Here is a 27,933-nt window from a genome sequence, read left to right on the forward strand (position 1 = left end):
GATTTTTACCTCCGAGTAGTATCATTACCCCCGGTGATGAGCCTGAGATTAGGATCGTATATTGATGGACAACAGTTTCAATACGAAGAGAGATTCATCAGCAACTTTAGAAGTTGTAAGAACGTCTGTATTGTTCGATACTTTGCTGGCAGTAAACAGCAGGACATTGACATTTGGGCAGGGGCTAGCGTGCGTCTAATACCACACTCCGCCTACACTTGGAAGGTCAGGCGTGCTCACAGCCTCACCGCCTGCTACTTTGATCCAGCTTCCAGTGAGACAGAAACCTTATAACTCAGGCGAAGAAGCTTCTTGATCCGGAAGGCAGCAAGATTTATATCTGTACCAAAAGCTCGCCTTACCTTATCGGGAGTGAGCCTTGCCCACTGAGGTAAGCGGCAGGGTGTTGTGGCATTAGCGGAAGGGAGCGTCTCCCTATATTTGCCTGATGGTGACGAAGAGCCTGCCTATGCTACTACAACTTGTCATTAAGCCCCAAAATTATCCGTTAATTATGTGTGCACTAGGATGATGTTGTATTGACGATCATATAGCGTGTCACAACTGATCGGCTTTCTGGAACAGCAACGGGCGCAGGCGCGACCCAGGTGATGATACTTTCAGATCAGCAGCTTCAACGTTGTCCTCCTCGAGCAGGTATTGATAGACCTCCCATGCCTGTACTTGCACTCGCCTAGACGAGGCAAGAACTATTCCATCTGCAGCAATAGCTTCTGCGCGAATACTACGCAGTGCAAAGGGTACATGATGGACTGTCTCAAATCCCCGCCGTGCCACATTTGTCTCGAGTTCTCCGTTCCGAACATCCTCGTTCCATCCATCCGGTAAGCTGTCACTGGTATCCACTTGCAATTGGAGCCGCCAATTGACCGTCTCGGTATCCCCATTCCATGATAAGTATATATCGGTTCCACCGCTGCCCCAATGGGTCTCATGTCGCTGAAAGGCTACCACAGCGGGCTCTTCACTGGAAAGGCCTGTCCAGTTTGCCCGAAAGGCCCGGTAGTTCTGCACGTCGCCGCGACTGAGCGGTCGGGAGTCCAGATATGCGTGGTAGAGTGGTTCTCCATCGGAAGAAAATTCGGTTATCGCTCCCTCTGAGCCCCAATTTATGAAAACATTCCCATTGGGAAGGGTTTGCAATGAGCCTTGTGATCTCACCAGCAGTAGATCAGGAGGAATAAACGAGGACTCGAGGGAAGCATAGCGAGTCGGATGATCCAGTCTGAGGATTTTGCCGCGGGAGTAGGGATAAATCCGGACCTCCTTGTCACCGCCACCGCCACTTTCAGAGCCATATACGGCGTTGTCAAATAGCGTTATCCTTGTCACGTCGCTATTGTCGACCTGATCAAGGTATCGGGCATGATGCTGGAAGCCAAACTCTACGTTAGGGCCCAGGGCGAAATCGGATCGCGACCCTCCTAGTCGCCAGATGATGCTGCCATCTGTGCTGTTAATCTTGTAAATGGTGCTGGCATGACGCGCGGACACAAGGTAGTGACCGTCGGTGCCCTTGGTCACCGAATTGATGTGAAAATAGTCCCAGGCAGTAGAGCTATTGTGGCCAATCCCCGCTTGATCGTTGGGAAGCGGGAGAGCAGATTCTGGGATACGCATAGGCGTTAATATCTACACAAATCTTTCCCTCCCTGATGTAGAGTACTCCACTGTGATAAGCCAAAGAGGTGGGGGCCAACGTACCCTCCGGGCCAATATGATCCAGACTTCTCCATTCGAACAACACTTTGCCGTCATTGATATTCAATTCTGTGTGACCTGATAAGCCTTATCGTGTTCCATAAGACATTACGAACTATCCTGAGATAGAGCTAACCTTGAAATATTGCGTTAACAATCCAATGTTGCCGCCGGTCGGATGTGTAATTGCTCAGATCTCGCACCTCCGGGTGATGGACCTGGATCAAAGCCGTCGATTCGTTCAAGATCTCGAACTCATGTTTATCGGAGAGCAGATGGTTACCCGCGCGGAGTTCTTTGATCGTCTCATACCGTTGATTCAGGAGCACATGGTGACCATGACCATGGCCATAGAGTCCATTGTGCGCACCTTCGAATGCGGCTAGAACATCCTGACCATTCCACCGCGCGGCTTGAAAGTTCCCTGTCCAGGTCGAGAAGTAGGTGTACCCGGACCAGACGAGCTCACCATCGTCACTGAATATATACGCACCAGGCTGCTGTGGTGCTCGATGTGCCGGCTCGGAAACGGCATTGAACGGGGCGATGAAAATGTATCCTCGTTCTAGCCCGTTGTTTGGAGGAATGGTGATATTGAGACGGGGTGGGGAGAGATCAGGTCTTGATTTATACCTATTATTGGCGATGGCCACATGGCTAAACAGTATGTAATTCAGGCATAGCCATGGAAAGCGCATGATAATAGGTAACAACATGGTTTAACACTACTTATCCAAAGAACACTTGGAGGCGACCGTGACTCTGAACTTAAGTAGTGCCACACAGGAATCAGCTAACCCAATCACCTCATCCGCCCTAAGATGAGGCGGCATACCAAGGAAAGTGATCGTCAACTGGTATTACATTTACCGCATCCCCGAGAATATTACTGCATCCTATACCGTGTGACTTTCAGCAACTGAATAACTTGAAAGGTCTAGTATGAGGAAGAAAGTCGGAGCTTCATTGAAGAACTAGTACTCCTACTCCGCATTCTAATATGTCCCCGCCACAAAATAATGCATTGAAAGACTTTGAAGCTTACTGAGAATGTAGAACTCCCCATTTTACTATGCACTCATCTATGGCTGGTTTATGTAACACTCGCAGAAATAAGGGAAGGAATATTGATCGATCGGCTGGAAGGGGCCTTTGACCGCCACGACATCCAAATTCATTGAGCACATCAGCGAATTTTCAATCTCTCAAGTGTGGCTCGAAGTGTACAGAGCCCGGAATCTGGTCTCTTCCGATAGCAATGATTCAGGCCTGTCAAATTCCATTAGTTCCCCATCTTCGAAGAACGCAACCTTATCGAAGGCGGATATGTTCTCGTATCGGTGCACGATTGAAAGAACGGTGCAATGATTGAAATGACTAGCAACAATGCGTTCCATGAGCGATTGGGTAGAAAGATCGACTCTAGAGACAGTAGTTAATTTCTGTACGCATTTCTCGGAGAAGGCCCCTAAGGGAAAAAAATAAAAAATAAAGAAAATAAAAAAGAAAATCCAATATTGGAAAGGATTATGGGCAACACACCGACTCATGGCTTCATCAAGGATTAGAACCACGCTCTTCCTCGCCATACTGCGCGCAAGTGCCAGCAACTGCCCTTGCCCGGCCGACCATAATTCCGGCTTTAGATCAGCGTCCAGTCCGCCCATCTTCTGAACAATAGCAGACAAATGGGTGGCTTCGAGGACGCCTTCCAGGGCGGATTCCGACAGTGTCTCATCAGGATCGATATTCAGCCGGATGGTTCCGGGCAGAAAGCACGGATCTTGGGGCACGACGCTCAGATGCTTGAGGATATCCTGTGAAGAGACATTGATGATGTCGACCCCGTCAATTCGAACGGCGCCGCTTTGTATGGGAAGCAATCCACCAAGACAGAGCACAAGGGATGACTTGCCACTTCCCGAGCGTCCGCAGATGGCGACCTTATCCCCTGGCTCGATGCGCATTGAGACTGATTTCAGAACGGGATGAGATCTGTTATCTACGGGTCAGGCATCCATGCTTGCGGGCTATCGGCAGGCCACACATCGGATTGAGCGATATGCGTGAAGGCAGGTTAAGTGATTACATACCTGTAAGCTGCGACAACCTTATCGAATTCGATTTCACCATGACTAGGCCATGATACCTTTTCATTTAGGGACAACAATGAGTTAGCATCGAAACGTTTACTCTGCTCTTCCGACGGCACGGTCTCCCCGAAGCTTTTAATCCGGGAGACCGCCCCAAGGCATGATTCGGTCAGCGACCAAAATTTTAGCAAGCGTGCTAAAGACTGGGTAAAGCTCATGAGGGTCACAATTGCTGTTCCAGATGAGCCTGAATTGAACGAATCCCTGGTAAAGACGATGAGGATCATGAGAAGAACCACCAGTCCACTCGCCAACAGATCCATAGCGAGGGTCAACCACTGTTGGATCATGAACAAGGTATAGACACATTTCTGTGAGTCATCCACAAGCAAGAGGTTGTTACTCTCAAACCATCGTTGTCGGCGAAATGCACGGATGGTAGATACACCGCTCAATGTCTCAGAAAGATGTTGATACAATGGAGCTTTGGTCTCGATGCTGAGAAGGCGTATTTGTCGAGATGTCCGGAGGTAGTACCGTTGAAGGAAGTAGCATACTAACAGAAGAGGTGGAACTGTGAGGGACATGTACTTCGCTACGACGAACAGTATGATCATCTTCAGCAAACAAGCCCCGAGCGCTTCGGCACTTGTAGTGTTAACATATGAGCGGTTTCAGATACTTCGAAAGATAAAATTATTATAAGCACACCAACATACCTTTTGTTGTGTTAATGGCGGCAAGCGGTAAGGTCATGTCGGTAAGTTCCAAGTCCTGGTTGAAACTAGAAGTGCAAGCGTTTGATCAGTGGCTGCGATTCTTTGGGGCTTCTCAGCGAGACTTACCGATTCAGAATGTCGCCTGAATTAGCCTCGCTAAGCCAGAAGAGCGGTGCACTAGCCATTCGTCAGCGAAGGGCGCAAGAATTACAGAGGTGTGCCGTACCGCAAAAGAGCGCTTAGCATGGATAGATGTAGACGTTCTGCAGTGTTGGATATCATACGAAGAAGATAAATCCTGTAGCCGGTTATTGTCATGTAGTACGTAGCATGTGCATGGGCTGGGGGTATACCATGAGCTGGCAGCGCCAATAATTACAGCACCTAGCCCAAGGGCAATAAAAACGCCCAAGTACATCCAATGTGGCCTGTTTGGGCTTTCAGTACTGGCCTCTGACCACCACTTGAGCCAAAGTGCTGGGACCACTCGATCAGCTTTGGTTCAGGTACTACGTCGTTTTGGGAGTTAGGGACTGATCTCACTTGGAAAATTTTGGCAGAACGCAAAGACAAGAACAAGTACTATGTAAAGAACTGAAAGCCTCAACCCTGCGGACTTTAGGTAATATAGATAAACAGAGCGATCTTTGACCGGCTGCGAGATCCCCTGTTTTGTATCCAGTATGTCATCATTGGAGGAGATGTCAGCGTCGAAAGATTGAGAAGGCTGCTGTTCTGGTGAGGCCAGTTGTTCGTAGTTGTGGTCGTCAGGAAACGAAATTTGATGACCAGAAGAGGGTGTCGAAGGGGGAGACGGCTTGTATGTCACGACTGTACCCTCTTTCAAAAGATGAATCTCATCGGCAAAGGCCGCTACTTTGGCTATATAGGAGAGTCAGCCTAGTTAGCAAATCAAAGGCCGTTGAGTACAGGAACAAACCATTATGTGTCGATAGGATAACAGTAATGCCTCTGGAATGCAGGTAACCCGTATGCCTGTCCAGTAGCCTTTCACAAATACTATTTATATTGGCCCCATCAAGTCCGCTGAAGATATCGTCAAGGACTATCATCTTACAGCCGGAATAAAGGGCACGAGCAAGGGCCTAGAACAATATATTGCTGTTATTGGAAGAGAACACCTGAATCAACATACAGCAGCATCTTACCAGGCGTTGTTTCTGCCCTCCACTGAGCATGAACCCCTGTCCTCCGATTCTGGTAAAGTCTCGTTCTGGCAGAGCTTGAACCTCCTCGGTCAAACAGCACAGCCAGAGTACGTGACGGTACCAGTCCGGTTGAAAGTCGAGCGGGCCAACGATGTTACCCCGGATACTGGTATCCACCAGCCAGGGGGTCTGGGCGCAGTATGCAATGGGCATAGAGGCTATTGATACGCGGCCACTACTTACGGCGGTCTCACCTAGCACAGTCTCCAGTAGCATCGTTTTTCCGGAGCCTATTGGGCCCATGATCGCGGCGAAGGAGCCTCTTGGCACGCTCAAGTTTACACGGCAGAGCACATCACATTCCGCAGGTTCCCACCTTATAAAAGCATCTCTGCATTCCACAATGGTTTCCTCATTTGGATCCAATAAACCGCTACTATCACTGTCAAGTAGGGTCTTCGATGCATTGTGTAGGGCGATATAGTCTTGAATTCGACTGAAAGAGCCGAGACACTGAACGATGGCAGGTAACGTTTGTATGAAGGTCCAGACTGGCATCGTAATGAGTGTCATTAAGGACAATGCTGTGAATGCCTGAGAGGGATTCAAAGAGTAAATCTTTGTTGTGAATGAAATTATCGTGAATAATGTGAACGAGGCTGCCGGAGCAGCAAGCCACGGGAAGCTGGCTGTGGAGAACATGTCAGCAGAGCGCTGTTGCAATCAAACCAAACGTGCGAAGGTTATTGAGAAGCCGATGACTAGAGATGAATTGTTGTCTGCAGCAGTGGAAGGACACTTACAGATAAGAACTTCCCAAAATATCAGTATGCGAAATTTACGCGAAGTGGCGATCTCGGTAGAACGAAATCCAGCGATAACTGCCTCGACTCGTTTACAAAGACCAAGCATTTTGAATGATTTTATGCTGCTTAATGCTTGCCTGGTAGCATGCATTCTGAGCTCGACCTTCGTAACCCATGCACGCTGGGCCCTATTCTTGGACTTTGAGACTTTGGTTATTATCGATATACATCCTGGTATGCGTCAGAGGCAAAGCTAATAAAGCACTGTATTGGAGATACATACCCAGGGAGAGGATGACGGGCATGATACATGACACCGCAAGCTGGCGTTCTAATAGCCACAGTGCCAGCCCAATGTCAATAGGGGATGCCCATATCTCGTGTATGTCACGTAAGCTAGTTGAAATACGCTCCACGTCTGTCCCAATTAGTGTGATAGCCGTGTCAGTGCCCATATTGCCGGATCGTCGGGTGAGAGTCTGCGCATAGACTGCCGCAAGAAGACCGCCACGAATACTAATAATGAACTGATACGTCTGTCGACTATAGAACGCCGTGGATACCTAAGACACGTTAGGATTGGAATATGAATCGTGCGAAGCAACAGTTATATCCATCGTCCACTCACAGCAAGACCAATATATACAATCCCTGAAGCTGCTATCAACCCATACCCCTTGTTTCTTGTCTCTTGATCTTCTGGAAGTGCTGCGTATGTGGTAATTTCACTGACCAAAAGGGGCTGCATAATGGTAAATGCCGAAACGCAAAGTCGAGGGATAACTGCACTGAAAAAGGCCATCTTGTACGTCCGTAAGAGTGTGATTGGCAATTGATTTCCTTTAGATTGATCGGCTACTAAACAGCATCATGAGCTTTGATGTTCATAGCGATTGCAGGGGCCATGTAGGACTCAGCGTATAAGCATACCTCTCTCCCAAGACCTCTGTAACTGCTTCTTTAGCCGCAAGCTCGTTAACTCCAAGGCGACATTGGGGACATCTGGTAAGCCTAAGGGACGGGTAAACCCTTTCTGCAACACCGGAAGAACCCATGTTAACAGTCCCAAACCCCAAAGACCACTTGTCTCCTCGAGGGTTGTCTGTCGATGTCTTGATGCTACCAGTGAGTTGTTCTTTGTTAAGGATTCTGAGATAAGCAAAATAACGTGAGCGGCTAGCACAGTACTGCATAGGGCTGTTACGGTCGACGAGTTAGATGCCAACCAAAACGAACGGATAGAAACACCATCAAATAGCACCACCAGAAAAAGATAGATGTTGATTAGAAGTGGTGGCCGCTGTGTCCGATTATACTCCAAGTATGATAGACACAGTGCTACACAAGTTCCAGAAATTCGCAATAACTGGGCAGCCAAGCTTGCCGAGGTCTTGAGAACGGCTATTCGTTGACGGAACACGAGCAGTGCAACCTCGAGTGCAAATAGAGTGAGATACAATGTCTGCATCTTGTTAGCAAGGGAGCCTATATCCAAGGTCGCCATTGCGCGACTAACCGAATTGTATACAACTCTATACGTCCTGATAATTATAATCGGTTTCCGGTACAAATGAAACGCCCGGATGATGCCTAAGATAAGAAAGATGGAACAAGGAACACAAACTAGAAAGACATCCTCGAAAAGCAAGGTAAAATCGAATGATCGGCATTGGGTTGCTACCACGGGGCCGAAGGAGGCATCGCTAGCCTGGCAAACGCTTTGAATTCCCATAGCGACAACTGCTAGAAAGGGATTATTAGGTATGCAGGATGGGGTTACAGTAAATAGTCACAGGCCCCAGGTGTTGACCATGTTCCGACTTCGGCGCTCAATACTTGCCGGTCAAGTGAGGCGATGATGCTCATCAGGCTATCTCAGCCTTGCCTCAAGTACGAGATTACGCAGATCTTCGACCCGGAAAAGGTAACTGCTCGTGTGCCCCAACGCCTTACTCTTCAGATCAATGGACTGACTATCGCGCAATCATCCTTCAGGGTTTGCAACAGACTACGCCCGTGTGCGCGGGAGGGCCCGCGGGCGGAGGGGCACGATCCCAGCCAATCATGCTGTAAATATGATACTTGAGTCGCGGCTTATATGGGGGCCATTTTTCGGCGACACCGATCTAGAACCCGCATGAGGGTATTATCCAACATAAGCATCTGCTGCTGCAGGTCTAAATCCCATGCCAGCAACAAAGGAGAAGCGTGGATGGGAAATAACGCCATTAGAATAAGCGATCTCGTCATGTTCCTGAGGATTGCCGATCAGTCGAGTCAGACGGCTGGACCCCTGCTTTCCGCTGAGCGATAGACAGGAGCTTGAGCTCGCAAGTACGGAATTGTGGAACTACTTAAGAACAATGAGTGTCACTTGAATTGTTGCTATCCAGCGCCCACCCATCTTTTCATCATCGATTGTGACGAAGTATCAGGATAAAATTATGCCTCATTCAGAAGCCTCTCGGAAGCGAATGGAAACCAGTGCCAACGTGACGAGCGGCGCTCATGGAGTACGTATATCCTGTATGTTTGTTTCAGAGAGCATACTAATCGCAAATCCAGAAGCAAACTCAGATCAGGGTCCTAGTTGCCTGCCCTCGTTCGGGTTCCACACTCTTCATGCGAATCTTTCGCGAACTCCCGCGCTGTGCAGTTACGAGTCGCTTGATTCTGCAAGGAAACTATCACAAATTCAGCGACCAGACTCTAGCTCGAATCAAGCCAGACTATACTATTTTCTCTCATCCGGAAGCCCACCCGGTCTATCAAAAAGCGGTGTCGGAAGGCTTTACCACACTAGTCACCAAAGAGGAGTTGGGTCACGAATTCTTCAAGGGCGAATGTGACTTCAACGTACTTCCCAATCGAGACGCCTACGAGAAAACGCAGCCCGCGTTTCTGGTCCGGGATCCTGTCCGAGTGTTTGATAGTTGGAAAAATATGGGCTGGGGTGATCTATACAGCTTCTTCATTTGTTATCGGTCACTCTTCAAAATGCTCACGGCCAGCCCAACACCTCAAGTTGTCCTGTATGAGCAATTGGTGGCCAATCCCAGGGACACAGTAACCACACTGGCAAAGTACTGGGGCATTGAATACGATGATGGCTGTTTGGAGTTTAGGCAACCTTTTGGGGATTATCTATTCAATGGTTACCGAGAGCAATCGATCTATCAGGGTGCCGTTCCTGACCGCCTCTTCAATCGCGTCAAGTCTCACACCCACGTCGAGGACTTCCACGGCCACGGGCTGCTATCCGCACTTGAAATCGAACATATCGAAGCCGAATTAGGTGGCCTGTACCTGGAGGCCTATGGCCCCCAGCTAAATCCCATATCGAATGTTCTCTCCGGAAAGACATGGTTTGGCTTCGATCTCGACGATACTCTGCACGAGTTTCGCAAAGCGTCTGCTCATGCCTCCCATGCTGTCTTCGCCGCAATTCGAGCCAACCATCCCGAGGCCAACAACACAATCGATGATCTCCAGACCACCTATCGTGACATCCTTCGTTCAAACACTGCAAATGCGTTCACAGATGGAAAATCATCCGAGGATTATCGCAGCGACAGATTTAGACGTCTTCTCGAAGCCCATGGGCATGCGCCTTCTCTGGTAGAAGTGGAAGAGCTGTTGGCAGTATACAAGAGCAGTCTCCGTGCCGCCCTGACCCTGAAGGCTGGGGCACTTCGTCTCCTAGAGAAGCTCAAGGCTCATGGTAAGAAGATAGTTATCGTCACCGAGGGACCACAAGATGCACAAGAATGGACGGTGTCGGAGCTTGGGTTACAGCCATTCATCGATATCCTGGTCACTACCAATGAGGTCGGAGTGTCCAAGGTAGATGGTCTGTTTTCCGCGGTCCTAGAAAAGCACAGCATTGTCTCAACTGATATGGTATACGTGGGGGATAGCGAACAGCGCGACATTGAACCAGCGCGGGCTGCCGGGATAGACACTGTGCTGTATGATGAGAAGAGCAACTGCCGGCTTCAGGACCCTCACGACCTGCGGCTAAACTCGCTCCCAAAACTGGAGTATCTGATGGCCCGTCCTTGGGCCGCCTGAGCTGTGGTCTCTGAGTAATCTGCATTAACAAAGTGATTCTTTCATGTTAATAGAGTACTTGAGTCGACAACATCTTTGTATATGTTGGGAGTGCCGACTGTAAAATGTGTGCATCTTGGATTTCAATTGTTTTTCCGGATAAAACTGAGGCGACAGCTGTGGGTGGTTTCACTCACTAGCTATCTGCTCTTCGTACTAAATATAGCCAATTCAGGTAAGAAGCATCAAGGGTTGAAAAAAAGAAAAAAAATAGAATAGGAATTTGAGCGAGGTAAGGAAATGTTTGCCAACAATTGACTTATAGAGTATTTATTAGAATAATGGTTGAGGCTGTACTTTGAGAGGCTATTTGAGGAGCAAGTAGCAGGTGTTTCTGTGGGTAAAGGAATAAAGATGGTAAAGATTTTCGACTCGAAGAGGCGCACTCTTATCAGCGTCCCAAGTACCATGTATCCTCCGATTCCAACCAACAATTAATCATGATTTTGAAGAATGTCAATTAGCTACCACCAGCCTTCACTCGTGCAATTCCCTCCGCCTACCTTACAAGGTAAAGTCCTTCCCTATACGGTAAGGCTCGCTTTCCGTACTCACCGCCTGCTTCATACGATTCCTTACTGTCTGGGAAGTTGAATTGCTGCCTTGGGCGCATGAGATCATGAATGGCGGGCGGTATAAGTATGACGCTTTAAAAAGCAAGCCTTGCCTTATGGATGTGGCAGTAGCGTCTCCCTCAGAATATTTAGACTTGAAGTAGACTGAAGCCCCACCATCGATTAAGTTGTATGGACAAACCCCAGTAGACTAAGATAGCGATGTATTTTGATATCATTATGTTTCTGATTAAAACTATGGATTTTTGGGTCACAATAAAATGCTGTCTTCATATATATCAATTATTTCCTTTCGTCTATACCATGGCTAGATACGTAAAATATATCATATCTAAGTGCTATTCTGAGAAGTACTACGGATATTTGTTTTGATCTGACCTGGCCCGGCAATTGGCCATTTTAATGTTTTATCAAGCTTTGCATCTTAATGTTTCATTTGTCCGTGGTGTAAGGGTGGTATCATAATTTATATCCAATTGCTCTTTGATTGAGGCATTTTATCTGATTGCGGGATTCTTCATAATCCTGGTCTAACTTGCTGATGCAACTAGTACCGAGATAGCTGACCACGATGTAGGAGATCAAGATTCGAGATGATTGAGAGCTATTAGTGGGCCGAAAGTGGCTGATCTGCAAGACGATCCAGAAAGAAGGCCTTTCAGCGGCTTCAGACAAGGCAACCTTTAGCGCGAAGTGTAAAGTAAATTCCGATATGACCACATACAGGCAAGAACTGCCACCGGTGGTGGTTGATTATAATTTTTCATCCTGATCATATGAGGTGGCACGGGCTATTTCCTTGGAAGTGAGGGGTTTATGTGCGGGGCATGCATACTACGGAGCTCCAGGTTCGGAGGGGGGACCAGATCTCACTGGTTGAAGGTCATATCCGCATGCAGGCCTTTATAGGGAGGGACACTTAACTCCGTATGAGTACTGTATATTTTGCAGAAGTTCATATGCAAGCTCCGCGGCCTCCAAGCACAGGTGTGGGTGCTTGGGCCTCAAGTGCCTGCCTCAAAGGGGGTTCTGGGTGTTTCTTGCCAGGCACGTAAGTACCCTTCAAAACCTATAAAGGCCTTCATCAATATTCCAATGCATAAATGCTCCAACATTCTGCTTCACTAACTATTTCGAACATCGATATCGGATTTTCTGTGTTTCAGTAACAAATCCTAATCTTGATAGCTATCCTGTAACCTCAAAACCACAGTGTACTCGTGTACTCGATTGTGCCTGTCATGACCGTGCCGCAAAGCTGCACTGTGCTGGTTATCGGAGGAGGTCCCGCCGGTTCATATGCAGCAGCAGCTTTGGCTCGCGAGGGGATCGATACAGTCCTACTGGAGGCGGACAAATTCCCCAGGTCAGTGGTCACAATAGGTTTTCTGGAATTCTCAAACTCACCCTAGATTGCTGTCTGTTGGCCCAACTCATGCGTGATAGGTATCATATTGGCGAGAGCACTCTTCCCTCCCTACGCCATTTCTTCAAATTCATAGACTTTTACGATACTTTCGATGCCCACGGATTTTACCACAAGGTAATTAATTGCTACCCCATCCTCACCGGCCTTTTCTTGAATTGTGAGTTAACAAGCCATTTCGACACCGCTACATATAGAACGGCGCAGTTTTCCGACTTGCACAAGCTCAGCCTGATGCCTGTAAGTTCATTCCTACTTTTGTTTGCTATGTACCTCTCTCTTGTATACATATTCACATGAATATGCTAATACCTGTCAAGATACGGACTTTCTCGAAGCAGGCGGTCCTGATGCGTACGCGTGGAACTTAGTCCGATCAGAGTCCGACAACTTGCTCTTTAGACACGCGGGGACCTGTGGTGCTCACATCTTTGACGAAACCAAGGTCGACACAGTTCAATTCGAATCACACATTAGTGTAAGCTCAAAACCAGATAGTGAAGGTAACGAAATATTGAATCCAGGACGACCTGTGTCTGCCACATGGGTCCGCAAAGACGGCAGTTCTGGATCCATCGCATTGAAGTACCTGGTGGATGCTAGCGGGAGGAATGGCATACTGAGCACGAAGTATCTTAAGAACCGGAAACATAACGATAACTTTAAAAATGTTGCAAATTGGGCTTACTGGAAGACTGACAATCTGTACGGTCTTGGAACGCACATGGAAGGTTCGCCGTACTTTGAGGCATTAGACGGTAGGTTCGGGGAAAAAACCAATCTCCACCTCTCTGCTTGACTGTCGACCCTTTTGCTGAGGAACACATAGACGCCAGTGGCTGGGCTTGGTTTATGCCACTACACGATGGCACTCGCTCCGTAGGAGTTGTTCAGGACCAGAAACTTGTGACTGAAAAGAAGCGAGAGCTAGGACGTCCCTCGACCTTGGACTTTTACAAGCAATGCGTCGAAAAGGCGCCCAGGACTAGCAAACTCCTCTCGGGGGCGGAGATAGTTACCACTGTCAGAACGGCCTCAGATTGGTCTTATACCGCGTCAACTTATCACATACCAAATGCACGCATCTGTGGGGACGCCGGAAGTTTTATTGACCCCTTGTTCTCCTCGGGTGTCCATCTCGCTGTGACAGGCGGTCTCTCAGCGGCAGCTACCATTGCAGCGTCGATCAGGGGCGACTGTGATGAGGAGACGGCGGGGTCGTGGCACACCAAGAAAACGGTTGAGAGCTATACTCGATTTTTCTTGGCGGTTAGCAGTGCTACGAAGCAGATCCGTGAACAGTATGAGCCTATTATTCAAGACATGGAGGAGGAAGGATTTCAAAGAGCCTTTGATCTTCTGAGACCAAGTACGTATCCATTGAAGCAACATGTTATGGCTCCAAGCTTTCCGTTGATGATTCAACTAAGTTCCCTTTTTGGTTTAGTCATTCAAGGTACCGTCGATGCCGATGATACAGGGAAAGTATCCCACTCCGAAATATCCAAGGCACTCGAATTCTGCTTTAGGGCTTTCACATATGTCCCGCCAGAGAAGAAGGACGCACTGTTTGAGAAGCTGAAGAACCTTGGCGTTGAATCCGGACAAAACGACGCGAGAGAGGCAAAGACACTCGATGGCTTAGAACAACACCTTACAACGGACGAGCTGCAGGTGCTGGAAATACTACGAAGTAGGCGTATGATTCGTGAAGACCCCTTCGAGATGGATAGCTTCACTCTCGACACTATCGACGGAATGGCACCGAATTTAGTACGGGGTAAACTGGGGCTTGTTAAATCTAATCAGGCCAAAATCGATAGGGCTCATTTCTATTCACCGCAATTTTTGGACGGTAAGGCCCCGGGGATTAGGGATGAAAGCATTTTTCTGCCTACGTCAAGGGTTCAACTTGGTTGAACAATTGTTCATATAGATGGGATAAAATTATTCAAACAGATGGGATAGGAATTAGCTCACTAGCCACATTGTCAGTCTGAAAAGGATGTTTTTCAGTTTCAGACCGCCACATCCAACACCTCACTACTTCTTCATGCATCCCTGTTTGATGTATTCGAATAAGCAGAATCATGCATCTAAATATAAATCGCTGGCCCTCTCTTACAAAGAATGAACAGTTTGGTATCTGCGATCTTTATATAACGAGTGTAAGATGTGTTATATCTAGTCGCATATCCTACGACTTGTCTAGAACCTTATCTTCTATTCAGTAGCTTCTAAGCGGGCATCTTCATTACTCTATGGTTCAGTCACTACGAAACGATTATTCATTCTCTAGCTTACTACTAATTCCACGTCTTCAAGTTATTCAGTGCCTAGAATGGTGTAATCTGACCGTAACCTGGCAGGCAAGAGAAGGCTTAGAAACTCATTAAACGCCAGATAGATACTTTATGCTGTGATAACCGACATATATTGGACATCGACAGAAAAAAGGCAAGAAAACAAGAAAGAGAGAAAGAAAAATAAATACACATTAAGTGACATGGATGGCGTTTTTGGTCTCAAAAAATGGGAGAGGTGCCGCAACATTGCCCTTATTGGCCTTCATTTTGATCATTACCCTCCCCAATCTGTCGGGAATGAATAACATTGACGAATGAACCTGCTTGATGTGAACCAGTTTATTGGCTAGCCATTGGAAGGTTTAGCACCCCGCTATCGAGACAAGCGAGGTTCTGCAGAAGTTATTTTTGCAGCTGATGCTACACTAGACCTGCACGGGTAATGTAGTCCGACAAGGGCCTGTGTCCACTAAACATGGGCGTTAGTACCGGACGACTTCATTAGTGCCCTCCCTCATGGCCCCGTCACGAGCCCCCTAACAGGCGTCCGCTGGCATCCGCATTTGCCATGGCTGAAACGTTGCCCCTGGCCTAGTCCACCTATTTCATTTCATTTTATGGTGATAAGATTGGAGTCGTTTACAGATATGGGATTATTTGGTGGATAATATAATGTATCAATCGTGGGTAGTGCATTGGAAATCCACCGATCGCAACTCCCACCATTACCATTGTTGATGAAGAGAAACTGATAAATTAGTAGCAACAAACATAGTTCCACAATTTTTGAACAAGCATTTAGGTTCCCGCTGGGTATTATCCGTTGCACTGGCTGTTCCTGCGCACGGTGCAACGTTTATCTCCACCAATGAGTACTCTCAAAAGGCCCATGGCTGCAGCCACCCAGATAACTCGTGTACACCTCGCAAGTACTGTCAATGGTGGGAATCTCTTCATGTATGGTCGGCTGAATTTGTGGTCAGTTTCCGGCGCCAGGATCAAGTCCGGTCTTTCCACTACGGACATAGACCCGCCACCAAAACGTCCATAGCGGCCTCGCTTCGTCAACGCCCTTTATGTTTACCCCTGACACCCAGTAAAGATAGCTCCCCGTAAGAATATAAAGGGCCGAATATCATCATGTCTCTAGGAAGCTCTTTGGGTATATCTTGTCATCATTTTTCTTGATTACAGATCTCTTATTCTGTCCCTTCTTCGCCCGCTATAACAATGGTCCGTCAATTTATCTTAATCGGTAGCCTGCTGGCAGCTGTTGCTGTGCATGCGGCGCCTGCCGAACCCGCTCATCCCATGGTTACGGAAGCGCCTGACGCCAATCTGATTGAAAAGCGAGCGACAACTTGCACCTTCTCGGGCTCCGAAGGTGCATCCAAGGCCAGCAAGTCGAAAACTTCTTGCTCCACCATTTACCTGTCCGACGTGGCTGTCCCATCTGGCACCACCCTTGACCTCACTGATCTAAATGATGGGACCCACGTACGTTCTCGTCTTATCTATGCCACATTATTGTACCCAAGTCCGTCAAGGGGTCCGGCTGACAGATGCACTAGGTAATCTTCCAGGGAGAAACCACTTTCGGCTATGAGGAATGGACAGGGCCTCTCGTGAGTGTTTCTGGAACGGATATTACCGTCGAAGGAGAGAGCGGCGCGGTGCTTAATGGTGATGGCAGCCGCTGGTGGGACGGAGAGGGTGGTAATGGCGGTAAAACAAAGCCCAAGTTCTTCTATGCCCATGACTTGACCTCTTCCACCATCAAGAGCATCTACGTTGAGAACTCTCCTGTCCAAGTGTTCAGTATCGATGGCTCCACTTATCTCACCATGACTGATATCACTGTGGATAACACTGACGGTGATACCGACGACCTCGCTGCCAATACGGATGGCTTTGACATCGGGGAAAGTACCTATATCACGATCACCGGTGCTGAGATTTACAACCAAGACGACTGCGTTGCTATCAATTCTGGAGAGGTATGCTCATCCTGGTACTGTGGCAGAGAGGGGAGAACGTGTGGCTGACCATCCCGTAGAATATTTATTTCAGTGCCAGTGTGTGTTCCGGGGGTCATGGCCTGTCCATTGGCTCAGTTGGTGGTCGAGATGATAACACCGTCAAAAATGTTACATTTTATGATGTCAATGTTCTCAAGTCCCAGCAAGGTAAGGCAAACAACTTGAGTAACCTTTCTGGCATTCTCTAACGTGGGCTGTAGCGATCCGGATCAAGACCATCTACGGCGACACTGGCTCCGTCAGCGAAGTTACTTACCATGAGATCGCCTTCTCAGACGCTACAGATTACGGCATTGTCATTGAGCAGAACTACGATGACACCTCCAAGACTCCTACTACGGGAGTGCCGATCACAGATTTTGTGCTGGAGAACATCATCGGAACGTGTGAAGATGATGATTGCACAGAAGTCTACATTGCCTGTGGTGATGGCAGCTGTTCGGACTGGACCTGGACCAGCGTGAGTGTGACCGGCGGCAAAGTCAGTGATGACTGCCTCAATGTTCCCTCGGGAATTAGCTGCGATTTGTAGGCCGGTGTGGTGAGGGGCATGTTCCTGGATACTTCGGACACATATTTAGCTAGCCCTTGCCTATTTTTCTATATGCTTCAGTGTGTGTGATATAACTTCTTTGCCCGGGAAAAGAGCAGTCCATGCTATGGTTTAAAATTTGACGGTCGGAATGGGCCTGGTTTATTGCACACGAAGAGTTGACGGGGGATGTTGAGGGTCTGCGGGATTAGTCGAGGAGCAAAGCGAAATGTTATCAGAGGCCCTCAGCCACATTATGCTGGCAGCCTTCATAGATGAGGATAGGGTTAGGAAGTCAAGAGGTACCAATTGTGGCGACTTAATACACGGTAGAGTCGAAATGGAGTGTGGCTGTTATGGCTTGGCTAACGTAGCACATGGCCAAACTTCTTCCTGATTAGCAGCCCGCTTAACCTTCTCTTGGCTTTCCTCTGATAGGTCACGATCGGTGTGACTGTGCGTGTAGTATTGACAACTTGGTCATTGCGGGCGAAGAATTGAATGATCGGGAAAATGTACCAACCAAGTAAAGACGCTGGATCTTGTTCCCCCGTCGGCGATTCCCGAGTGGCAATCACGTGCCATGTCCGTGCACAAACCGTGACGCCATAGACCCATTGTTCACCTCCCATGATGCCATGGAACAACCCCCCTGGTGAACACAGAAGGAAGGAATCATTTGGTTTATACAGCTATCAGGTTATCTTCATCGAGATCGATGATGTCCTAACTGGGTAGTGTACCTCGATCAGATGAAAACACTTAAATATGCATGGTGTATATATATAGAAATATATATCATCTCCTTGTCGTCGACACCGACTGTAGTGTCATCTGGCATTGTCAAAGCACTGTCATGGTTCAATGATGAATCATCGAACTCCGTGTATCCATGGAAGGCAATGCTGGTATAGAACCTAATCCCCCAGCCAATGAAAGGTCTCATTGGCCCAGTCCGGGATTCTGCAATGCTCCAGGAGATACGAATCCATGGTTCCAGGATCTTGGGATAATCTAGGGGCGAGATATCGATTTTCAATACCGCCCTGCTCTTGGCTTTCTTTTATGACCTCAAGCCCTTCCGGTATCAATCTAGATTGTTAATGATAGTCAACTACCATATGCATGAATTGACATCGGATTGAACAGTGGCCGTCCAAGGCAGCCCAAAACTCGCCGTCCATGACGGTCAACCGCAATGCCGCCGTCCGCGCTGTGCCCGCAGTATTCTTGGCTGTGACTTCGATCACGGTCCTCCTCCGTTGCTATGTCCGTTTAAGGCTGGTAAAGGCCTTTGGATGGGATGATGGCCTCATGGTCCTAGCCATGGTATGTGGCGATCTTCCGACAGCGGGTGAGATAGACAAGGCTGACATCTTCACAGGCCGTCTATGCCATGTTCTGTGGCGTCATGATCGGAGGCAGTCTATACGGCACGGGAAAACATTTCGCTGACTTAACGGCAAGCCACCGAGTTACTGCAATGGAGGTGTGTTCAATCGTCTTTCTCGGCTTGCGGTTACTGTCAACTGACAACCTGTTCAGTACTGGTGGCTCTGCGAGATCGCATACTGCTTCTCTTCCATTTTTTGCAAATGTTCAATATGCATCTTTCTCACTCGTATCACCATCAAGCGACCGCACCTCGCATTTCTCTACATCATCATGACTTGCACCGTCCTCATGGGGCTTGTGCTCATGTTTTCCCTCTTGCTGCAATGCCGTCCTATTTCTTATTTCTGGACCAGGGTCGCCTTTGATCCCACTGTGGAGGGAACGTGTGTGAAGACGGAATTAGTTATTGCCCTGACCTGGGCATACAGCGCAGTTGCTGCCTGCTGTGATCTAGCGGTTGGGATTGTTCCATACTTCATAATTCGGAAGTTGAATATGCCGTGGCGGAGAAAAGTGGCTGCGATCGGTATCAGCAGCATCGCTTGCATGTGGGTAGCTTGATATATCTGTCTCGAATCACTTCCACTTTCACTAACCGAATTGTTGACAGTGCCTGCTGTGCCGTCATTGTTCGCATTCCTTATGTGCCCACATTTGCCGATCCGGACTTCCTTTGTAAGAAGCCCTTGCCCTTGCCTCTTTCTCCCCGTTTCGCATATTCTACCCCCCTCTTCTTTACGCAAACATTAGAGCCTAATCGGACATAGACGCGACTTATGAGGTGGCCGTTTGGTCTAATGTCGAGGTTGGCCTGGGAATCTTTGCGGGTAGTATGGCCACTCTACATCCGTTACTCAAGCATCTGCGGACATTTTTCACCAAACCTGGAATGACGCGGTTGAGCTCACGCAGCTCGTCGGGGCCGGGGCCCACAGCTCCCAAGGCCGACTTTGTTTCTGTCTCTTCCTACCCATCAGCGCCCGTGACCTTATTTCGCCCGGGGAATGTCGTGAACACGACCACCACCATCCAAGGGGACGGGGCAGGCGTGGCCAGCCCTGATTCCTGTTCACCCAGAGCCAGCCGTGACACTGGGAGGCGTACAAATGACATTCTGATCCAACAGACTTTTAATCTGGATACCGGGTGGCAATCTAGGAATAGCAGTGTGGTGTGATAGATCCTAGTTTGATCTGGGTTGACAATGTGTACTTTTATCAGCTAAGATGATATGACCAATTAGCTTAATTGGCCGAGTTCCAGGGCCGGTTGGGGGGAAAGTCATACGTCCTTCCTATTGGGGAGTTTCCGTGAAGATAGGCAGACAGAATAGCTCTCAGTGTGGAGTCGTCAGGAATTGTTGTAAAGCCCCCCTGAAGTAGTTCCACAACATCAGCAGACGGTTGATGGGGGACCACGTCATGGTAGGGCGGGGTTGGCTGTCGATCCCTCTTCCCCTCACCAGTTGTCCTTCGCACTTATCATTGATCCTCCAACCCAACCCATTCACAACAACAGGATTTTCCACGAATATTATCTAGCGATTGAACGATGGCCGCATATCCTCGCCCCGACTTCCACCGCCCTGCCCTCAATTGGCTTTCTCTCGACGGTTCCTGGGACTTCATCTTCGACGATGCTGACACAGGCCTGAGTCAACGGTGGCATCAACAGGGTCTCCCTGCCAAAGAGGCCGCACAATCTAAGCGCCAGATCAATGTACCTTACGCTTTTCAAACCCCGGCGTCCGGTATTGGGCTATACGAGGTTCATGAAGTGCTCTGGTATGAGCGAATGGTCCCGGACATACGCACCACAGATGAACAGACGAAAGGGAACCGGCTGATCCTTCGCTTCGGGGCGGTAGACTACGACTGCACTGTCTGGGTTGATGGACAGTTGGTCGGTGCTCACCGAGGAGGCCATGTGCCATTTGACATAGATGTGTCGGACGCATTTGGTGGCCGAGAGGGTTCGGACGCCCGGCGCCTCACGATTCGCGTCCGCGACTCTGCAACCGACCTCGGTCAACTGCGAGGGAAGCAATACTGGGGACCCGTTCCACAAGAGATCTTCTATACCCCTACCAGTGGTATATGGCTGTCCGTTTGGTTGGAGAGTGTGCCCCGGACGCGGCTGGGAAGTAGCAGTGACGGGACAGTCCTACGGTCGGATGACATTGAAGGCGGCTTCTTACGTGCACGACTCACAGTCCTAGGCCGCCCTGTGGCCGCCGGATGTAGCGTTGAAATTGAAGCTGGTCTTGCAGGAAATCCAGTCACTCGTGGCAGAAAAGAATTGCCGCGTGACAAGGATTGGGTGGACCTTGACATAGACATGCGTGTTCCACAAGTCGAGCCTTTGAAGCAACAGAGTCCGTTCAACATTGATGGTTGTTGGCGGGGTAGTGTAGCCCTCTGGGCGCCGGAGCATCCAATCCTCTATGACCTAACTCTGCGCCTCTACGACGCCTCGGGTAATCAAGTGGATGCAGTCGAGACGACGACGGGCATGCGAAGCGTTTCTTGGACTCATGGCAATGGCACCTTCCGACTGAATGGAAAGCCGTGCTTTCAAACTCTCGTGCTGGACCAAGGATATTGGCCGGAGACAGGCCTGACTCCACCGTCACAAGATGCACTCCGAGCAGACATTGAAATGGCGAAGAACATGGGTATCAATGGCTGCCGCAAGCACCAGAAGGTCGAAGACCCCGTGTTTCACTACTGGGCCGATCGGCTCGGGTTCCTGGTTTGGGGTGAAATAGCCAATGCCTACGAGTTTAGCGACGAATATATCTCGCGCTTCAACAGCGAGTGGGTGGAGGCCGTGCGCAGGGATATCAATCACCCGTGCATAGTGGCATGGACCCCGTTCAACGAGAGCTGGGGCTATCCCTCCCTGAAGGACAACATTGACCAGCGCAACCATATCCGCTCAGTTTACTACCTCACCAAGTAAGTTATAGTTCATTCTATTCTGAAAAATGGTGCATCGCTCATAAGTTCAGAACGCTGGATCCAACTCGGCCGATCAACGACAATTGCGGCTGGGAACATGTTGCAACCGACCTGACGACTTACCACGACTACTCCGACTTTCCTGCGCTAACAGAGACTTGTGCGGACTTCCAAAATGGCATCCTGGGCAAGAAATCCAACCGCGACATGTTCGTGCCCCCCATCCCGGCTACGCCATCTACTCCTTCAGACTCTGGTGCACAGCATGCCCCTGGGGCCCCCGTCATCTGTTCTGAATTTGGCGGAGTCAACATCATCCCCGCAAAGGGAACCGCGGCAGGGGACCGGGACTGGGGATACACCACCGCCAGTGATTCAGAAGATCTGCTGAGTCGCCTGGAAAAGCTAGTTATGGCAGTGGTGAAAGGAGGGCATTCGTGTGGATTGGTCTATACTCAATTGTAAGCTTCCTTTCTTACTGTCTCGCTCATTATTGGGGCTTCGCGACCGCGCAAGATATCAACAGCTCCGTTCATCACTTCTAGGTGGCTAATATTCTGATAGGTGTGATATCGAGCAAGAGGTGAATGGTCTTTATTCGTACGATAGGAGGGAGAAAGTGCCAGCTTCCCGGGTCAAGGCCATTATGGATTTCGCTCACCGCTACTACCACGAGAATGTGGCTCCAAAATAGGCAAGAAATTCTTGCTACAGCTCAAGAAGTACCGGAAACGGCGAACGCTATGATAACTTTCTAGCTGACAGTACTGCTGCCCGGCAGACGGCAATCTATCCCTGCAATCTTTGTATCAAATGACACCTGGGTCGCTGGTAGTTATTACGAGCCGATGATGGCGACGCATCGATAGACAAGTTTGTGACAAGGCAGACAGCAAATGCGACAGGTAGAGAGAGTAATATATCTTATAATCTGGGAAGGCGATCGTAGCAACCTCAAGTTCAAGCACTCAACCGGCTACAATTCTCACTGGAATTTCTGTCTAAACCAAGCGATCTACGCTTCCTTCTCTGATCCCTTGCCCGCCATTTTCCGAGTTGGAGTCCGCCGTGTATCGGACCGAGATCGCCGTAGTCTTTACAATGCCTCTCGGCGGTGCGCCGTCCTCACTACTGAGGCTGGTATCATCTGCTTCCGCGTAGGGATGGTATTTTCGCATCTCTCTCTTGGCTGCGGCTTCTTCAACACCCAGCATTGGTGGCTGGGTGGTTACCATCTCGAATGCGACCGAGGTATCGCCACGAGGAGCCGAAATCTTGACGTGAGATCGACGAGAGTACGATGCGGTGGAATTGGGAATGTACTGGCGACCGGTTGAAGGGTAGGTGGCTCGACGTGATGAGCCCAGCAGACGAGGCAAGTAGGTACTGGCAATGGCCTTGAGACAAGGGGCACATGCAGCCAGAACGGCGACATGGACCTCTACTGCCGAGCTACAGAAGCCAATGGAATAGGTGGCATCGTACACGGGGTGAGTTGGAAAAAAGCCTTGAGCGAGGAGAACTATCCGCCAGACTCCCACCCCAGTTGCTCTGTACTTGTTTAGCCATCTGGTGTCCATTCCCTGGGAAATGTACTTACACTGCGCCCATGCAGAGCACCACGCAGACAGCAACTTTCCTCCTTAGCGGCATGTGTAAACCCCAGGTAATGATGATGGGAATCGACAGAACAAGCACGTCGGTGAAGAGGTAGGCTGCCGCCGTCGCCACGTAGAACGCCCCCTGATTGATGCAGGATCCGTTTGAGATGGAAAAGTCATACACGTAGGCGACCGGACTGCACTGAAAGATATCCACAACTAGGACCGCAATGAATAATGCGACCGTAATGAACATGGTGGACCATATAAGAAGGTTAACGATCCGCGATTGGGATTCGAGGCGACGCAGAAACACGAGGATAGACAGCTTCACCATTGTGAGGCATGGATTGTAGACTACTTGGTTCGCAAAGTTCCACTGGTCCAGTCAGTCAATGTCAGCGATACAAGGCGGGGATAGTGACCCCCTACAATGAGTCCTAGCTTGATGTCATAATTTTTTGGGATGTCCCAGATATGAATTCCCACATAGTTTGTCTTGATATCTGTCTTGGTTAACGAGCAGTACAGAACGCATCGTAGTCTAGAGGGTACCTACAATACCAGGAGGTGATTGATTGCCCGATGGCAAGAATCTGTCAAAGTCAGCACCACGTAACATGGATTCGAGAAAGGGGACTATACATATCCAACCACAATAAGGATATCATCTTCTCGTGGTTAGTCAAAATGAGCCACTGAATAAGGGTGTTTCCCACCTGCTCCCAAGCGCGACCGAGTCAAGTAGCGACTCCAGATTCGCAGCAGCACTGCGATTCCCCCGAGTACGGGGAAGGCCACAACCACGCCCAAGGCAGTCTTCTGGTGACCATCGTCCACCATCTTGGCCATAGAGACAGACGATAAAGGCGATCCGTCGACATCGAGGGGAATATTATTTGCTAGAAATTGCCCTGCTTAAGGTTATCTGTCGAACCCAAGGCATCTATGCGAACCGGGAATAAGTCCATGGAGCGAGCGAATAGATGCTTTGTAGAAGCCTCTGTATGAAACGACGCTACTGCAAGGTTTGGATAATGAAGACTAAATTAGGCATAAGACTACAACTGCATTGTGAGAGCTGGTGGTGGATGTCCACCAGTCAAAGCTCGAATAGTATATAGCCCGATATTCTAGTGCTCGGTAGCCATCTGTTGACGGTTAGACTGGAGTTACTAATAAGCGGAAATTTTTGTCCGACAAGATCCACCTGTGGGATGTCCGACCCTATACCCAGAAAAGCATCGCACGCCAGACCATTGCATATTAGAGTCCAAAGAGGCGTGCACTTGTGGCGGGGGTGTCCGTTGGTCTTCCGGCGGAGATGACGGCCTTTACTGCCATCAATGTGGCAGGTTGGCAGGTCGGAGATGAGACACGGCAAAGATGACAGGGTTATCAACAGAAATAGCCGGACTTCCGGGTACATTTCATTCTTAGGTGAATGGAAAGGGAGACTGTGTGCATTATGTAGCCGAGCCCTCATCCGTATTCACTTCTTAGACACTACCAGGGCAACTATCTGCTCCGCCGGAGAGTTTCCAGCACCCGGCCACAACCCCCCTTCCTCCCTGTTGCATGAAAAGTCGGTACTTAAACCCCATGCAGGGACGATAGTCGTCTGACTAATCGGCATCTTAATGCTTAGCTAGTTAAATACGGGGTATTCAGGCACAGATGATTTTGCGATCACCCTGTTTTGCGGATCGCAGACTCCGCCCATCACCCCGGGGAGAGCGATGGATGGCTATCTTGTAAATAACAAGCAGATTTCCAAACACCTTTCCCAGATCGCAATCGTTTTTATCTCCCCCTTAGACCCAGACTGGATAATTAGTGGATCAAGTCCAGCTGTTATGCCTGTCATTTCCGGGCTGCGCCGGCTTTTCCTGGAAGACCCTGTCGGGGCCTGGCCAACACGTCTCATAGCAGGAGGAGGCACGGGTTTCTTGGGATTGTGGGATTGTGTCTCAGACTAAGTATACTAAATCTGCCAAATTCCAGTGCATCCAGCTTTGCTCGTCTTAAAACCGAGCTGACCGGCTGCCTCCACTGCTCCACAACATCGCGCGGCCGGTGGAGGATAGCTTAATCTAATGCGGGTTGGGGGTCACCACACCACTGGTCGCCGGATGCACTAATGATACTTAGCCCAGGTCGGTTACGATCTAGCGAGATAAACCACCGTGACGGGGCTATCGGTCGCACTGGCTTAAATACTGCTTGCTAGGCAGCTTTTAAGCTGCTGTTCTTTGTTGTCTTGAACAATGGCTCCTTCAACTTCGTTCCTCGTGGCGCTCGCCATCGGTACTGCCTCCCAGGCCAGTGCGGCCTCCAGGACGGTCCCCGTCGCGGCCACAACCGTCCCAACAGCTAACTCTGTGGTCAATGCTCCCTTTTTCGACAGTGAAATCCATCAACTTACAGATGGCGTGCTAGCTCAGTTACAGTCCGCGCTGGGAAATTCTACCGCCCTCTTCGAGTTCAGCCGGAATACCTCCACACAGACCCTCTCATCAGGCGAGTGCAAGGTCTTCCCCAGTGATGCAGCCTGGCCATCCGACTCGACATGGTCACTATTTGACCAGCTGCTGGGCGGCGCACTCATCAAGACAGTCCCATTGGCCGCATCCTGCTATCCATCCTGGCCAGAGTACAATGCAACTGAGTGCAACCATGTGTCGGACGACTGGACCATCTCCTACCTACAGTGAGTTCACCCTGTGATACGTAGACTCCTAGTCTATTCTCGCCAGAGCATATTGTATTGACAAAGCTGGACAGTGCAGCAGACCCCGCGTCGGTGATGTGGCCGCTGTTCGAGGGCCGCAGTTGTTTGCCACCCGACCTGACATCCGAATCTTGCACGTTGGGGGGCTACAGCAGCTACGCCGTTAACGTAAGCACGGTAGCGCAAATCCAGCTGTCCGTGAACTTTGCCCGTAATACTGGCCTGCGCTTAGTCGCCAAAAATACCGGTCATGACTTCAATGGCAAGTCCACTGGCGCCGGAGCCCTCGGCATCTGGACCCATCACCTCAAAGATATCGTCTATTACGAGGACTATCGGCTTGGCAATTATAGCGGTCCAGCAGTGAAGATGGGTGCTGGTGTTCAGGCGTTCGAAATTTATGAGAAAGCCAACGAGCTTGAGTTTACTGCAGTAGGTGGCGAAGGCAAGACTGTGGGCGTGGCCGGCGGCTACGTGCTTGGAGGAGGTCATTCGCCTATGTCGAGTGTGTACGGATTGGCTGCAGATCAAGTGCTGGCACTGGAGGTAGTCCTTGCTAATGGCCGATTTGTCACCGTTACCGAGCAATCAGATCCTGATCTCTTCTGGGCCCTTCGTGGTGGAGGTGGTGGTAAGTAAAAAAGCCCCTTGCGACTCTGTTGACCGTATCATTGACGCGAAGGACTAGGTACATACGGCATTGTCACCTCCATCATCTCTCGTGTCTACCCCAAAGTGCCTGTCACCGTCTCAACCTTCTCGTTCACCACTGGCAGCAATGTCTCGGCTGATGCCTTCTGGGCGGGTGTGAGCGCGTACATGAAACGCTTTCCGGTTAACGCCGATGCTGGAACATACGCCTACTTCTGGGTCATCTCCACGGGAACTGACGCGTTTGAGTTCCTTATGAACCCCTACTTTGCGGTTAATCACACCGTAGCCGAGTTCAACTCTCTGATGCAGCCATGGTTTGAAGAGTTGCATCACTTGGGCATCTCCTTCCAGCCAAACACGACCTACTACGACAACTTCTATGACGCCTGGAACGCGGGCTTCCCGCTAGAGACCGTCGGTTCGGTGACCATGATGACCGGATCCCGACTTTTTCCACGCGCCAACTTCGAGGATCCGGCCCGATTCAACCAGACTGTGGCTGCTCTCCGCTCCACCGTGTCGGCCGGTTACTCCTTGCTGGCCTTTAACCTGAAAGCCGACTTGCTCGATGGAGTTTCCCCAAGCTCGGCCAACCCAGCCTTCCGCAAGACCCTGATGCACGCCATCACGTCAACCAGTTGGTCAAGCAATGCCACCAATGCCGAGATTCTGGAGGAGATGGAACACTTCACCTACGATATCTTGGGAGAGTGGCGGCGCACTTGCCCGGAGGCGGGCGCCTACATGTCCGAGGCGGATGTCATGGAGCCGCACTTCCAGCAGGCATTCTATGGCTCCTACTATGATCGCCTGTATGCCCTGAAGCAAAAGTATGATCCTACAGGACTGTTTTACGCACCGACTGGAGTAGGTAGTGAGAACTGGAAGGTGCACAGCTCGGATGGGCTGCCGGATCAGAATGGCCGGTTATGTAAGGTGTGAACGGGATGTATAGAGAGCAGCACTCACTTCTGTCGAGCTCCTTGCCATAGATCATGTATATATTTTTGGCCTTTCGTAAATTAAGCATTATATTGCCTAATAGTGGGCCATACTCAACCATGCTCACAAGAATGGCATAGTTTCACTGACTGG

At 49.5% G+C, this 27,933-nt stretch overlaps 8 protein-coding genes across 8 annotated transcripts; 6 read left to right on the forward strand and 2 right to left on the reverse strand.

Moving 5' to 3' along the window:
- Positions 1-558: 558 nt before the first annotated feature.
- Positions 559-7,311, reverse strand: BO79DRAFT_237457 (uncharacterized protein; the record flags this gene model as incomplete). Its single annotated transcript, XM_025684704.1, has 14 exons — positions 559-1,628; positions 1,726-1,791; positions 1,859-2,379; positions 2,950-3,144; positions 3,265-3,717; positions 3,816-4,455; positions 4,535-4,599; positions 4,661-4,711; positions 4,888-5,011; positions 5,078-5,416; positions 5,475-5,640; positions 5,704-5,921; positions 6,793-7,072; positions 7,138-7,311. The coding sequence occupies 14 exons, from the start codon at positions 7,309-7,311 to the stop codon at positions 559-561; spliced, it is 4,362 nt and encodes a 1,453-aa protein (XP_025540176.1).
- Positions 7,312-8,953: 1,642 nt separating this feature from the next.
- On the forward strand, positions 8,954-10,580 carry BO79DRAFT_264826 (HAD-like protein; the record flags this gene model as incomplete). The annotated part of the gene is made up of 2 exons (XM_025686834.1): positions 8,954-9,022; positions 9,075-10,580. 2 exons carry the CDS (start codon positions 8,954-8,956, stop codon positions 10,578-10,580), a joined length of 1,575 nt encoding a protein of 524 aa, XP_025540177.1.
- A 1,813-nt stretch (positions 10,581-12,393) lies between these two features.
- On the forward strand, positions 12,394-14,540 carry BO79DRAFT_194231 (NAD(P)/FAD-dependent oxidoreductase; the record flags this gene model as incomplete). The annotated part of the gene is made up of 6 exons (XM_025681030.1): positions 12,394-12,560; positions 12,641-12,737; positions 12,818-12,860; positions 12,941-13,378; positions 13,450-13,989; positions 14,068-14,540. Exons 1-6 carry the CDS (start codon positions 12,436-12,438, stop codon positions 14,538-14,540), a joined length of 1,716 nt encoding a protein of 571 aa, XP_025540178.1. The 5' UTR covers positions 12,394-12,435.
- A 1,616-nt stretch (positions 14,541-16,156) lies between these two features.
- Positions 16,157-17,497, forward strand: BO79DRAFT_228149 (glycoside hydrolase family 28 protein; the record flags this gene model as incomplete). The annotated part of the gene is made up of 4 exons (XM_025683946.1): positions 16,157-16,423; positions 16,498-16,923; positions 16,983-17,112; positions 17,166-17,497. The coding sequence occupies 4 exons, from the start codon at positions 16,157-16,159 to the stop codon at positions 17,495-17,497; spliced, it is 1,155 nt and encodes a 384-aa protein (XP_025540179.1).
- Positions 17,498-18,679: 1,182 nt separating this feature from the next.
- On the forward strand, positions 18,680-20,069 carry BO79DRAFT_264831 (uncharacterized protein; the record flags this gene model as incomplete). The annotated part of the gene is made up of 5 exons (XM_025686835.1): positions 18,680-18,826; positions 18,882-18,986; positions 19,043-19,440; positions 19,503-19,567; positions 19,660-20,069. The coding sequence occupies 5 exons, from the start codon at positions 18,680-18,682 to the stop codon at positions 20,067-20,069; spliced, it is 1,125 nt and encodes a 374-aa protein (XP_025540180.1).
- A 335-nt stretch (positions 20,070-20,404) lies between these two features.
- Positions 20,405-22,787, forward strand: BO79DRAFT_245177 (glycoside hydrolase family 2 protein). The gene is made up of 3 exons (XM_025685452.1): positions 20,405-21,849; positions 21,903-22,313; positions 22,417-22,787. The coding sequence occupies exons 1-3, from the start codon at positions 20,444-20,446 to the stop codon at positions 22,544-22,546; spliced, it is 1,947 nt and encodes a 648-aa protein (XP_025540181.1). The 5' UTR covers positions 20,405-20,443; the 3' UTR covers positions 22,547-22,787.
- Positions 22,648-24,296, reverse strand: BO79DRAFT_264840 (uncharacterized protein; the record flags this gene model as incomplete). The annotated part of the gene is made up of 4 exons (XM_025686836.1): positions 22,648-23,403; positions 23,453-23,832; positions 23,886-23,959; positions 24,173-24,296. The coding sequence occupies 4 exons, from the start codon at positions 24,294-24,296 to the stop codon at positions 22,854-22,856; spliced, it is 1,128 nt and encodes a 375-aa protein (XP_025540182.1). The 3' UTR covers positions 22,648-22,853.
- Positions 24,297-25,720: 1,424 nt separating this feature from the next.
- On the forward strand, positions 25,721-27,780 carry BO79DRAFT_194239 (FAD-dependent oxidoreductase; the record flags this gene model as incomplete). The annotated part of the gene is made up of 3 exons (XM_025681031.1): positions 25,721-26,163; positions 26,238-26,815; positions 26,873-27,780. The coding sequence occupies 3 exons, from the start codon at positions 25,721-25,723 to the stop codon at positions 27,778-27,780; spliced, it is 1,929 nt and encodes a 642-aa protein (XP_025540183.1).
- Between the last annotated feature and the right edge of the window lie 153 nt (positions 27,781-27,933).

This window comes from Aspergillus costaricaensis, assembly GCF_003184835.1.
Source record: "Aspergillus costaricaensis CBS 115574 unplaced genomic scaffold BO79scaffold_14, whole genome shotgun sequence".
Lineage (NCBI taxonomy): Eukaryota > Fungi > Ascomycota > Eurotiomycetes > Eurotiales > Aspergillaceae > Aspergillus > Aspergillus costaricensis.

Coding starts and splice junctions, on each gene's coding strand:
- BO79DRAFT_245177 (XM_025685452.1), top strand. CDS start 20,444: ATGGCCGCATATCCTCGCCCCGACTTCCACCGCCCTGCCCTCAATTGG. Junction 21,850..21,902: donor TCAGTTTACTACCTCACCAA/GTAAGTTATAGT, acceptor TCATAAGTTCAG/AACGCTGGATCCAACTCGGC. Junction 22,314..22,416: donor GGATTGGTCTATACTCAATT/GTAAGCTTCCTT, acceptor ATATTCTGATAG/GTGTGATATCGAGCAAGAGG.